The sequence below is a fragment of the Excalfactoria chinensis genome, chromosome 8 (genome assembly GCF_039878825.1).
Source record: "Excalfactoria chinensis isolate bCotChi1 chromosome 8, bCotChi1.hap2, whole genome shotgun sequence".
In the NCBI taxonomy this organism is placed as follows: domain Eukaryota; kingdom Metazoa; phylum Chordata; class Aves; order Galliformes; family Phasianidae; genus Excalfactoria; species Excalfactoria chinensis.
This window is the reverse complement of record NC_092832.1, coordinates 5,842,750-5,856,879: the sequence shown is the minus strand read 5'-3', so window position 1 is coordinate 5,856,879 and position 14,130 is coordinate 5,842,750. Positions and strand designations below refer to the sequence as shown.

General features: G+C 35.7%; 1 protein-coding gene across 2 annotated transcripts in view; it reads left to right on the top strand.

The window, feature by feature from the left end:
- Window positions 1-14,130, top strand: part of VAV3 (vav guanine nucleotide exchange factor 3) — a 145,750-nt gene that overhangs the window by 83,299 nt on the left and 48,321 nt on the right. For both annotated transcript variants that reach the window (XM_072343297.1, XM_072343296.1), the window contains exons 16-17: window positions 5,286-5,387; window positions 7,905-8,005. In XM_072343297.1, the coding sequence (XP_072199398.1) occupies window positions 5,286-5,387; window positions 7,905-8,005 (203 nt within the window). The remainder of the gene's footprint in view (window positions 1-5,285; window positions 5,388-7,904; window positions 8,006-14,130) is intronic.

Here is a 14,130-nt window from a genome sequence, read left to right as displayed (position 1 = left end):
TTGGAGAGAGAGTGAAGTGTTTGAGCTGAGATTTTAGTATTTTTCCTGGCATATTTTATTTTATAAGACTTAAATTGATGGAAAAAGAAAGCATATTTGTGCCTAGCCCCCTGAAGAAATTACAGTTTATTTAGCCTGTGACCTCCTGTTGTGAATGATATTTTCATATCACTCTTGCTGAAAACAAACTTTAGAATGCTGATAAAAATCAAATAGCTGCTATATCGTAGCCAAATGCCTGTTACATACTGTTAGTATTCAGGCATTGTGGTCTTAATATTTCCCCAAAAGATAACGTTCAAATAATGAAAGTCAGTTTTGAAAAGTGAAGTGTAGAGCTTACCTAGTTAGATATTTCAAGATTGCTAAGGTTCATTGCTTTATTTGGACTTCAGTGGTAGTGTTTTGTTTGTGACATGCTTATGTCCTGAAGTTTACGATGTACTTTAAGTTTTTTGAGCTGTTATTACAACTGCTGTAAGAAAGTCATAAAAATATAATTTAAACTGCTGCATTTTATTCACAAGCACAGTATTATGTTCATGTTTTCAGATTAGATGCAAAGATGGAATTTATTCCTTTGTAGGTATGGAAAGAAGCATGTAGATGTCTGTCCGTCTCACAAGATAGCTTTGGACTGTCTATAACATTAGAGTGGCCAGTTATGCTGTTAACACAGGTGAATTATTCCTAGTTGAAAAAGTTTGAGGGAGACTGTGGATGGCTGAAGACAGGGTGGCCTATGTGTCAATTTATTTTTCTGACAGGTAAGTTGATAGAAATAGGCAGCACTGCAAGTTTGGAGAGATATTTTCAAAAGAGGAATATTTCACAGGTGAAAATGGAGTGTTTGGATGTCAAGGGCAGTTCCTTAAGATATTTGGGTAATTCTGTTTTGCACTGGACTCTGCAGACTTTTCAGACAAAAGTTGTGTTCTGAGATGCAGGGCTGAATGAAGCAGATGGTCATTCTGTTCCTTGAATGGTCATTCTGATGACTTATGCAAGGATGAGAACGGAGTGTCCAAATGACGAAGGAGACTAGCAAGACAAGCATCTGGGTTGGTGGTGTAGAAGTGAATTGGTCCCAGAGGGACTAATATTCTTCAAGTAACTTGGAAAAAGAAAGCTTTACTAAAAAAGCTCAGGGGCAGCCCAAGGACTTTGCTCTAGCAACTGGAGCAAATCTGGTAATGGAGGTCCAGCGTTGTGTGGGAGAGGGCACTCATGGTTATCCCTTACAAAAATTCTGCTGCTGAATTGAGGAGAGAATTGGAAAAAATTTTCTTAATTACAGATTCACTGTTTCTGTATTCTGACATTTTGTCCCTGCTAGAGCGTAGGAGTTAAAACAGCCTGGGGAAAAAGCAGAAGACAAAAAGGGAAACTACTTTTGACTCCCCACACACTGCTTTAAGATGGAAATACAAGGAAATGATGAACATGTTCTCTATCATTATTTACGCTAGAAAAAGTATTCCTGATACAGCAATGATTTCCTGCTCCAACCACTTAGCGATGTTGCTGGAAAGCAGAGGTGGATAAAAGGTTTCATTTGTGATGAGCCTGTGGCACCTGATGATGTGGGCTGTGGAGGAAGTGCTGAGGAAACTCTGAGATATCTGGAATGGAGACTCCATCCCACTCTGCCTGATGGAAATGGAGCCTAGTTTAAGTCCTAAATTAGATTTTCCTAATGCTAGTAACAGAAATTGTTTTAAGCATATGTTTGAATTTTTCTAACAGTTGTGCGTGGGTTCCTATTTTGTTTTTCTTTTTTGGCAAGAAATGCTCTTTCTGAAGAAGACAATATTCTTAGTATTGAGATTAAAATTAATATTAGCTTAATATCGATTTTTCTTCTGTTTTGGAATGAACCTACCTGTTGGGAAGAGAAAAGGAAAAGTAGGTTTAAAAATGAGATTCATTCTGAACTGTGTCATCATAGTAGTTATGATCTGTTCTCAGAGAGTCAGTGGAGGGCTTCAGCACTGTGAATGCAGGTGCTCCCATATGGTTGGAGGTGACTATGAAAAGTTGTGTGCTGTGACTATTGTTCTTCTTCTGAAGTTACCAACCTTATTGACTATGTTTAAAAATTCCCTAAATAGTGTATGCTGTTCACTGTGAAAGGTTTATGGGGTAAAGAAATTCTCATGTGTGGAATCAGGGCATAGACAGATACAGATGAGTTCTTCTTACTCTCTAGTTTGAAACTTTATCACAGAGCAAGCATTAGATGCTATATTAATTTTTTAATTGCCAGAAAGCAATATATGGAAGTATCAGACTCCCAGATTCTTTAAGTTTCAGACTTGATGTTCGTAGATTTGTAACTTGATATATACTGCTACAGTGAATGATCTTCTATCATTTTGGACTTGTCTGATGTGGCGCGTAGCATATCAGGTGGCATGTGACTACAGAACTGGATTTGCCATAATGCAGCATGTCTGATCAGATGGTAGAATGTGAAACTGTCTCACAGTTAGCCCTGAAATAAATTATTTTATACGAAGCTTTCCATATTCCACCTCCACATTTACAGTGGATAATACGGATAAGTTTTTTATTGCAGCTTTATCTTTTCAATTGCCATTAATTAATTCTCTATGTGGGGATTATATTATTCCACCTTCAGAATGAATGCTAGTTTTGGTTTTTGCACTGTTCTTTCATATTGACTTAGCCAGGATGCTGACAATTGGAAACTTTACTTCTATGGATGTTCAGGTGTTTTTGAGAGGTGAGAAAATGCATTACTTTTAAAAATGAATCAACCGATAATACATCTAAATAGTAATATTTTAATTAAATTACCTCTTTATAAACAGAATCTGAGTAGGTGGTGCGTATACGTATTTCCACACTCATTAATATATGTGTGATGTGAGCTTTAGTTGTTTGTTTGAGTTCTGAGTAATATGGCACCGAGGGGGATAGGTGATAGGAGAGAGAGCAGTATGATTTGAGTGGTGGAAGTGTCAAAAGATCTTTGTGCTAGTTTGGGTTTAGCTAGCAAGGAAGTGCATGAGGTGTGGTGGTGAATTGGGGGAAGTTTAAGTAGTGAAGAAAGAACAGCTGTTTAGATGGAGAATTTATTGTCGCAGTCCATGGAGTAGAATCACTCAACTGAAACCTGGTGGGATTTATGGAACTTAGAAATTCATTCTTTATTGTATGTTTTTGCAATTGTTAAGACCTGGGTAGTATTTGGTACCAATATAAGTACTTCTGTAGTTAATAACAAGAGAAAGCTGATGTAGGGTTTTCAACTCGATAAGCCTTCTGACTTGTTTACGACACTGATAATTTGATTAGGTAAGTCTGCAAGTGGGGAAAAAAGCAAGTTTGTGGACAGAAGGTGGAAAGTCCTGTGGAAGCTCCTCTGTGAGTGGACAACTTTGTGCTTAGCTGCTTTAGAGCTGTGGTTTTTTCCCATTCAATGAATTTTTCTATGAAGTACTGCAAAATAAAACTAACTGGCTTTATAAAATATAAGTAAACTTAATTAGAAATAGAAGAACCCTGTGTCAGCAGGAGTTATGTTTTCAATAGTTTGCATGTACTTCAATCTTTGAGGAAGCTAGTCTGAGGGAAGAAGAATAGAACTTTTAAGTGCAAGTCTGAATTAACCATAAGCTGCATGTATAGGATGTATAGGATAGGATTGTATTTTTTTTCCTTATGGCTTGTTTTTTTTTAAGATTTACCTCTTCCATTGAAATGCATGCAGCTTGTTATTTGGTTTGTACTTGAAAAATGGTGATTAGCATTAATTTGATATGCTTCAACTGCAGTGAGTCTCTACATGTTTGGTGTGTGCTTGTGACACAGTTTTGCAAGCTCTACTGGTTGGGACCAAATAGTAAATAATAAGCTGCTTTTTTTGGGACTGCGAGTACTATGACTAATTCTAGAGAGCTTTTAGCATTGTAGTTAATTGTGCAGCCTAAGAGGTTTTAGTAATCCCTTTGCAAATACCTTGAATGTATTGTTGAATACTGTCCTTGCTCTACTCAATTAAGAACCCCAGAACAATTTATTGTTCTTCTGGTTCAAGAAGTTATTTAATTCTGTAGATAAATTTATCTTGACACCTATATCTTTATTCCCTGAATGGGTAATATCCATGCTTTTTTAGTAGATGGTGTGGTATTGACATCTTGCATAGCAAAAAGAGACTCTAGTGAGCTAGTTAAAATAGAACTGATTGAAAGGCTATTCTCAAGCATAAAAGCAAAATCCCATTCTCTTTTTGAATACAGTTTTATTTTCAGCACATTGATTTTCAGCAGGCGTATTAGAAGGCTGACCTTTCTGACACTAGGTACTTAGATTCCCTGAATGTTTTTTTCATAAGCCTTTTCATTCAGTCCTGGAGAGATTGTTGCTTGCATGCTTACTCCTGTTTGTTTCATTACAATGTGTGGCTGGTCTGTGTTTTAGTCCAGAAGTTATTTATTGTACACAAAAATGAAAATGACCTAATAACTGTCTCCAACTTATAACTGTGCATCAGAAATGCTTATGGTCTTTCCTTTGAGTATTGTCGATTATTTCATTCTTCTTTTGTTTTCTATAATATTTTAACTCCTATGCATCACAAATGTCTTTGTTTTTGGAAGAAGTACCAGAAATCTAAACTGTCCTAAACATTCTGAGATAAATAACTTTTAAAAGTACGTTAACTCATACAACTTATATTCTTCTTGTCTAGTTTAGTCTTAGTGTTATCTGGAGCACTATTATGCACTCTAGTATTTCAGTCATTCTTAGCTTGGGAATTAAAAAAAAGAGATGAAAAATCAGTCATCAGTTGCATTGCTGCCTTCCTGTGGCCTGATTGTCCCAAGTTTGCTGGTTACGTTTTTCATACCAGGTGATTCTGAAACTGTGAGCTACTCTTCTTTGAAGATCCACGTATCTATGTAACAAAATATTTGAGAAGGAAGAAATGAGTGTGTGGTTTTTTTTTTTTTTTTTATGATGTTTCTATATGGTGAGGATTAAAAAGCAGTAGACTGTTTTTATACGTACTAATTATTAACAAGTTATTGTGAGAGTTAAGACTGTTTGCAGGTAGTATTTTAAGGATTAAGTATGCTTAATGTAATAATTCAGTCTTCATTTCAAAATGTGTGATAAATTCCATATTTCTTGTTCACTTCAGTGGAAATCATTGAAGTGTAAATAAAGCTAATTGTTTGTGGATTCAGATTTCTTGATGTGAGTAATGCTTTATGATCTGAATTGTCTTGGTTTAAAATGGATTTTTATTTCAGGTCAAACATACGGCCCGATTATGCGGACACAAGCTTTCATGAGTTCAAAATGCATACTTTCAGCCGTGTGACATCTTGCAAAGTCTGTCAAATGCTTCTTAGGTAAGATTTTTAAGTGTTTTTGGTTTTTTTTTTCTGTTTATTCTCATACCAATTATGGTATGAGCATTATGTTATACAGGAATTGTATGCAAGAGTAAATGATGATCATTTTGTATTGTTTTGATGAACAGTACTGGGCCACAAGTCCCACTGCTGTAGACCACCAGTCCTGAGGACAGATTGAATGTTTTTGTTTTTTTTTCTTTCAAAAAGGCAGAAGATGATGAGGCTCATAAATTTTTGATAAGGGGGGGCTGCTTTGTGAAACAGAGAACAGTTGTCTCACAAGGGCACTGCTGAAGTAGAAGTATGTATACAAATTGATAATGGATGTTAGGAAGCTAAATAAGAAATGCTAATCCTTTAATGACTGAGGATTTCTAAGGGTAACTCAAATTGAGAAATTCCTTGTTCTCTTTCCTGTGAAATACATGTATGCTTGCACATGAACACCTACGACTTCTCAGTTAGGTACCTGTGTATTTGTAACTATGGAATGTCTAACAGTACAGACATGTATAGAATCATAGAATTACCCAGGTTGGAAAAGACCTTGAAGATCATTAAGTCCAACTGCAGCCTAACCAGTACCCTAACTCTAAAAACCCTCCACAAAATCATATCCCTGAGTAAAGTATAGAATGCAAACTTCATAGAGTGAGATGGAGTTATGAAAGCTCTGTAAATCTTGGCTGGTTCAGGTGCTCATATAACATTTTAATGTTCAGAAAAATGTAGCCACAGTTATTTAGGAAGAGTGTTTAACACACGGGTAGTACTTTTATTAAGCACAGACTTGGAATACAATAACCTCAGATATGTTCCTTCTTGCCATATAAATGTTTTCCTTTAGCAACCTTTTTTTTTTTTTTTTTCTGAACAGTTGTATTGATTTGAAGTTTGAGATTTTTTTTTTAGACATTTTGCTCAGTGCAATAAGGTGTAAGTGACTATGAAAGATGCTGCAGACATCCTGAACTTAGAGATGGCACGCCTGATTTTTTGAATTTGAAGCAGAATAGTTGAGACATTGTGTCTCTTTTACTGTACTAACTGCCGTTGCTGAGAAACGGCTGTCTTGTTTTCAGGACACAGCCTACTTGACGCTGCATTCTTCTGCATAGGCATGCCAATTTGCTCCAGGGTGTTTTACATACCCCCAGGTACTACTGTATGATATATAGATACGTCCCTGGGTATTTTATTATGGAGAGCCAACCAGGCATGGCATAATAAAAGACCAAAACAATTTATGAAAAGGCATTGCCATTTTAACATTTTGAATGCTAAACAGAATGACTTGTAAATACTCAAAATAAAATGTGAACCTTAGCCTGATCTTTCTTATGTGGAGATAAAATATTGAAAGCATGTATTGTGAGGAATAATTTTATATCCTACACTCTTATCATACAGTCTTGCATTTCTGTGTATGAATAAGGGGAAAAAGTAACGAAACCCAAAAATGGAACTGAGTGCATTGAAATATAAGATATTTATTTGTCTATAAGTTTGTGTATTCTGACACTTAAATCATGCACTTCTGAATTTAATTAAAAAGAACACAACACACACAAAACATTTCATCACTAGCAGTCTGTTAACTGCTGTAGTAAGAAGCAGTTGCTGTATGTTTCATGCAGATTAAACTTGTCCAATCTTGCGTTCCATATATGAGACCCAATTTGTCTTTGCAACAGAAGGTGTCATGTTAAACTAGGATGTGTTATCACTCCAAACTTGTTGAGATAATCGTGGAGACAGCCAAGTCTAAGGTGAAGAGTAAGCAAACGCATCAGTAAAAGAATGCATGACATTGCTCAGAAGCACTTGTAAAAAACTGTTAGCTGTTCAGTGGATCATACCTGAGAGTAAAGAAATGCACAAATCTGAAAATGGATGTTTCCTCAGACTCATATTTGGATTCCAAATTCCTTAAAGAGAGTGGGAGAATGCGTAAAGCCACTCTTTCCTTAGCAGCTCTGGTTATTAAGCAAAGTGAATGCAGATGTATTTCTTTTAAATGAACAAATTTCAAGTCAAGAGTATTTGCAATATAACCCATCAAACTCCTAGTAGTAAGTATATCTTCACACTTGAAGGTCTTTCAAAATGGATTTGTTCTTTGTGTTGTCTGGGCAAATTCCTATTGAAGGGAAACTGAGAGTAGCTGTGGAGTAAGATGATGCAGGTAACAGTAAAATTTGAAGTGTGCTGTTCCAGAGTTGCTTTGGGCTAAATACAAATGAAGATTATTTTACCAGTAGTCTGAAAATAGCTATCTGGTTTTGATTTTATTCTATTTTTTAAATTTTATTTATTTTTTTTTTTTTAAAGTGGTTACTAGTGACAAAAAGCTGATGAGCTGCTTGTTGGTTGTCACTATTTCTCCAGCCTTTAAGGACTATCATTATGCAGAACAGAAAATGACTTCTACTACCTTCTGCTGTGTCTCTTATTTCTTTATGTACGAAATTTATCACTTCTAATGTATCACTACCTAATTTTATTTTACAGGGGAACATTTTATCAAGGCTATTTATGCTCTAAGTGTGGAGCTGGAGCACACAAAGAATGCTTAGGAAGATTAGACAATTGTGGCAGAGCTAATTCAGGTGGTAAGTCATTTTTATTGTTAGAATACCAATTTTAATTAGGACATAAAACTTGCTAGATATAATTAAGGTTTAATTTACCCCTAATTTGTGTTTATTGTAACATACATACTTTGGAAACTACCATTTATAAGTACAATTAGAATTGCATTTAGAATTCATGGGGATTTTTATTCTTACTGAATTGAAATGTTAAAAAGCACGAGACTGAACTGTTACAGGTCAAACCCAATTTCTTTGTCCGTGTCCTATACAGAAAGGAATTGCTCTGGTTTTAATCGTAGACTGTTCAGAAGTAACACCTACCGTGTGACTTATCATCTATCATCTTTATGGTTCTTCCTTTATGCCTACATCAATTGTCATATTTTTCTCTCAGCTTCTGAAACCGTGTTGCCTCAGCTTCCACTTTCATTTCTTTGGTTTCCATGGTTTCTGTCCACTCAATATTCACAAAAAGATGATTTATGGATCTCTGCTGCCCACATCTAAGGACCAATTTTTTGTCGTCTTTTAATCAATTGCTCTACTTTCTGTACTTACTGGTTTCTTCCCTAGCTATCAACGTTTTGTGCTCATTCTGTTCTTCTGCTCCTTAGGACCTCAAGGACTTTTGTGACTTAAGCTACCATTCAGTTTCCCTCAAACAACTCTTATTTGCTCTCTTCACATTTGACCTCTCTCCATTCTGCTCAGCATTGTTTGTAATTTATCCTGACATCCCTCACTGCTAATGCCAAATATTAGTGCTTGATATTTGCCCACCTTCCCTTCCCTTTACCTGTTCACTTAGTGGCAGTGAGTCTGTACACCTCAGCCAGCTAGTCATATAATAGGAGAACTGGTTTTGACCTTTCCCCATATCCAGATTCTCTTAATCTTTATAGAGATGATTTGGTGGCGCTGGAGCTGGCAAGATGGAAATTAGAGCTCTCCCCCTCTATCTATACATTTGGATCTCTGATACTTCATAGAATTATATAGAAACATGCTTGATAAAGTCTGAAACAGAAAAGCCACTAGAATATATCATTTACTTCTGGAAAGTATAACTGTTTTTTGGAGACGCTTTCTCATAAATTGTCCTACTTGCTTTTATAAAATTGGTTCATTCTTTTCTGGGATTACTTAGTAATAGTTTGTGTGAAGTTTCTTGTCTCGTATATCTCATGTAAGCTATGCCACCTCTTCTCTTGCTTGGTTTTCTTGTTTTAGCACTGCTATCACAATTCCTGCAAAATGCAGTTCCCACTGCTTGAATTACAACATGACTTCATCCACTGCCCTTCAACAGGTTTCTGCTTCCAGATTTTGATTCTAGCTTTTTGTTCCTTTCCAAGTTGGATAAGCTTGCTTCTTTCTTTTCCCCTGTTTGCATCACTTTCTGGCTTCCGCTTGGCTTTTGATTCAGTATACTAATTTGCCTAATTTACTTCCTCCCTTAGCAAGTTAATTAGAACAGCAGATCCTAACTGTTGCTGCAGCCTATGAAGTTTACTGTATTAATTGCTTTCCTGAACTGGTTATTTTCTGTGCTCATGTCCCAGTCTTGGCTTTTAAAGATCATTTATCGTAGGTCTAAAAACTACACATGCAGCCACAGTATTTTTCATTCAAATATTTTTCTCAAATACAGAATTTTCATAGAACTTTGTAAGGTTATTCCAGAGGAAAATAAATATAAATAAGTATTTTAAAGCAGTTACACTTAAATTAATACAGAGGAAAGGCAAAGATACTTTTCTTCACCAGAAAGTTATCTTCTTCAGTATAGTCCACCCTTGTATATTCTTTTCTTCTATTCTGTAGTTTTTATTTTAATTGGATAGCTGATGTGCCAGAAGGCAGGAGCTTGTCTTTCCATTTCTCTGTAAAGATTTGTGGATGCGTACAGTGTGATGTATATCAGTAAGAATGACTGTAAGTCCCACAAGGTCTGATTTCTGGCAGTTTTCCTACACGTATACCCAAGAAATGCTCTACGCTTGCTTGGAGTAAACAAAACCATATGTCAATCCCCCTCTTCTCCATCCCAACTATGAGAGAGAAAACAAATGAACTAAAAAAACCAACCAAACCAGAACAAAAAACCCCTCAAAAAGCATAAATTCAAAAATCAAAATTAAAAAAAAAAAAAGCAGAAAAAACACTACTTCATTAATATAACACATTTTGAATTTACAACTTGAAAGCAGCACAATTTTTCTATGGGTTTTGTTTAAAAGTTTTTTTTTTTTTTTTTTTTCCCCCCCCCCCCAAGTTAATACAACATGAATTTTTACTGAACTTGGAAGCAACTGTTTGTTTGAACATCCTGTTTTTTGTTATATGCTCAGCTTACATCAAGATATACCACTTTGGGTCCCTTCTGCAGACTTTTCCCTTTCCATTTTGTTTTACATTTACGTAAGGACTCCTAGATTTCTGTACAAGACAGAAGAGCTGTGTATCTTTAGCCTGCTCATGGGATGCAATACTTCTTTATAGCCTCCTTTGAAAATAGCTCGGAACCACAAAAGCTACGTGCAAACAAAATTTAAATTGCAGTTCTTGCAACGCCTTCTCTTGCTCAGTAAAAAATAAGAATGTAAGAAAATTGTATTACCTTTTTTGCTGAAAATGCATCCTCTCTCAACACACCAAGCAACTTTGGCCAATGAGTAACAAATATCTAATTGTGGTTAACAGTCTTTTTAACAGTGAGGTCTGTAAAATTTTTCCCTGAGGTCGTCCTCATAGGTAACTTATCATGGTTATGTTCAATCTTGTTACCTTTTTAATTAACTTGCAACTTTCTGATTTTTGTGAGAAGTGTAGATGGAAGTTTTCAGTGGTTGCTTCTGGATACCTTGATGTTTCATGACTCCTTTGTTAGTGTCCTCTGTGAACTGAGGAGTCTTCCTTTTTTATTGTCTCCTTGTAAGTGGAAGTTTTTTCATGCCATACACAATTTTCATTTCCATTCTTTAGACCTTTTACTACTAGATATTTATTGGAAAAGAGATGGTCAGTATTATAAACATGGCCAAAATTACAACATACTGTTGAGCTCCTAAAAAAAAAAAAAAGCATGGTTTAATATTTTGCTTTGCTTGCTTCTTAGAACTTCGAGCAGGTGTTTTTGCTCAAGCTTTCTGAAATGACACTTAGGTCATCTCTGAATGGATTAAAACTGTTTGTATTTCATTCCAAGCCAGTTTTTGACAATGCAAGAGATAGACATGTGAAGATAGATGAAACCTTCAGAATGACAAATGTAATAAGTGTCAGATTTAGATGATACGCTTGTGAGAGAAACATTGACAAAACCTGGAGACAAACTGCTGCGTTGTCATGCTTTACCATATACACCAACATATGCCAGTTCTTCAGATGTTTTGCTTCAAAGACCAATTAATTAGACTACAGATGTTGCAATGATAAATGATACTTAATCAGTTCAATTCATAAATAGAACAATGTCTCTATTTAGTCCTTGTTCCTGCCCATGTTGCTCTGAATCTATGTGCTGATGGAAGTTCTGCACTTACTTCTGTCATGATTGACTTAATTTCCTTTCCCTTGTGCCTGCTCAAATATTTTCATGTTTTACTGAAGTTTGTTCACTTCATTTTTTTGTGACTTCAAATCCTCCATCCCCTTCATTGCTGATGTTCTGACAAATTCTTAGACTGTACAACCATACTTAAACATCAGGAGTGAGTCTTTTGAAGTGAGTACCAGCTAGACAAAAGTCAGAGATACAGGGATAAGCTGTCTGTATTTTTGTTCTTACTTATATTGCACAGGTTGTTCTGTGGTCCTTGCAGTTTCTGCATAGGTTCTTGAGACTGGTCAAATGAGTATCATCTCCTGTCTAGAACATACTGCATAGTTGGAGGCCTATTTGTAGTTATGGAATTAAGAAACCGATTTTGTTATTAGACTGGAATTTTACCAAATTCATTCTGTTGTATGGAATTAAGTGTTCTTATGCAAATATCTGCTGCTTCATAGACTATTGAATATTTTAGTTAGATGAAGCTCTACCAAACGTAGGACCTGAAATCATTTTAATATTTCAAGTACAGAGGCAAACCATAAAATTGTATTCTTTACATCCCTCCTCCCAGGGAGTGCTAAAAGTGTCCCTTACTGGGGCAAGAATTGGTTTGGAAAAACATTAACCAGGTGTTTTTATAGTAACTTCCAGCTAATTTATGCATGTTTCAGTTATTTTTCAGGTTATTCCATTTGGAAAAAAAAAAGCCACCTATAATCATAGAATCATAAGTTTGGGATGTGTTCCATGTAGTAATGTTAGTGCCCCATAACACAGTCCATGCTGTTTATGTAATAATTGCTTGCTACGGCACATTAGAATTAATTTATAAAAAGCATGCATTTTTTGGCATCTAAAAGGAAAACAGCAGCTTTCCCTGTTTACCTTTTAACTGGCTTGATCAGTAGTTGCAAAACTGCTGGCTTTTCTCCAAGTCTACCATGTCAACAGTACTGACAAGTAAATGTTCAACTCCCAGAATGTTCATTGGAGTTACGCCACTTCTTGTTTAAATGCAACAAAGGTTGGGCTGTATTATTTAACTAGCCACCCTTGCTCAACCTGAATGCAAGTCACTTAGGGGGCTTGGTGTGTTGTGCAGAGGCCTATACTATCAATACTGGAGTCACTGTTTGCTTTTCTTCTGATTATTCAATGTCTGGTTAAGTGACTGGAGCCAGTTGTGCTACAACTCCTTTAAAATAGCTTGCTTGATAGCTCCTCTTTTCAAATATTTGTCTTTTTGTTTAAAATGGGAACTTGTGTAGTTTACTACATAACCACTTATTTACTCTCCATTGAGTAAGGAAAAAATTCTGAAAAAAAAATCTAATTGTGGTTAATAGTCTTTGTAACAGTGAGGTCTGTAAATTCTGAGCCACAGGAATACTTCAATTTGATGAATAACAAGATAATAAGCTTTATTTATTTATTTATTTGAGTAAGCTTTTAGGTGGAAATAGATATGAAATACTTTTTGTTCACTGCATGATAATAGTGAAATAATGAATCACATTTCAATCTGTCAGCGTTGATTAAGTTTTGAACTTTCAATGAGTTAATGCAGAGAGAGCTTAAAGAAACAGAATCCTTCACTGGAGCTGCTACTGCTTTTCAAATGTCCTCCTGGCCTTGATTAATGGAGTTTACTTTTTTAACCTATGAGATAGTCAAAACAAAAGAAAAAAACCACACACTTCTCACAGAATTTATTTTATGCAAATTAACAGTAATATTTATTATCTTTCTCTGTAGTGATTTCTAGAATCCAGATATTGGAAGTTAATCACAGAGTTCCTTAATTATTAAATATGAGAAGTGTTGATGCTGAAATAACTAAATGGAACTCGTTTGTGTAGCTGTTTGGGATGTTTGTAGGAGTGGAAAAAAGTCTCTTGTTCTTATTGGAGGTTAGAAAGACATTTTCCCTTTGGTTTTTGGGTAAGAGATGAGTACAACTAGAGACAGACCATTGGGGGGATGAAAAAAAAACAGACCCTTCGAGTCTGGAATTAAAGTTTTGCCTCTTCCCTCTAAAAGTACTTTCCCAAAGAGTTCCGTTCATTACACGATATTTATAATGCTGAGATGAAACACTGGAAAATTGAGAAGTCATTCACATATGGGCAAAGAAATTTGGAAGATGTACTAAATTCTGAAGCACCAAAAATACACTGTTTCAGCAACACTTTAGCAACTAACTCCCTCAGGTTCCTTTGAAAACCTCAATAGTCTACTTGTAACTGGGGTTGCCTTATTTTTCTTCTGTTTCCACTCTGTGCAAACACAAATAAATGCTTTTGAAAAGGGTATAAATGATTTAAGAAAAAATAAATAAATTCTCAGAGTGATGAGAAAACTCATCTTTGGTATAGCGTATGAGAAGAAATAGCATCTGAAATTGTACGTGAGAAGAAAGGCCTGCTGGTGGCAAATGGGCTGGGCTTCGCGTGCCTGGCCCCACGTCCACAGCTGGTGTGCTGGGTCTTGGCACGCCTGCTTGTCTTTGCATAAAGTGCTTGAAAGCCAAAGGGTTTTTTTTTTTTTTTCCCACGCTCCACTGGTTCACATTCTTCTTCTTTTTTAG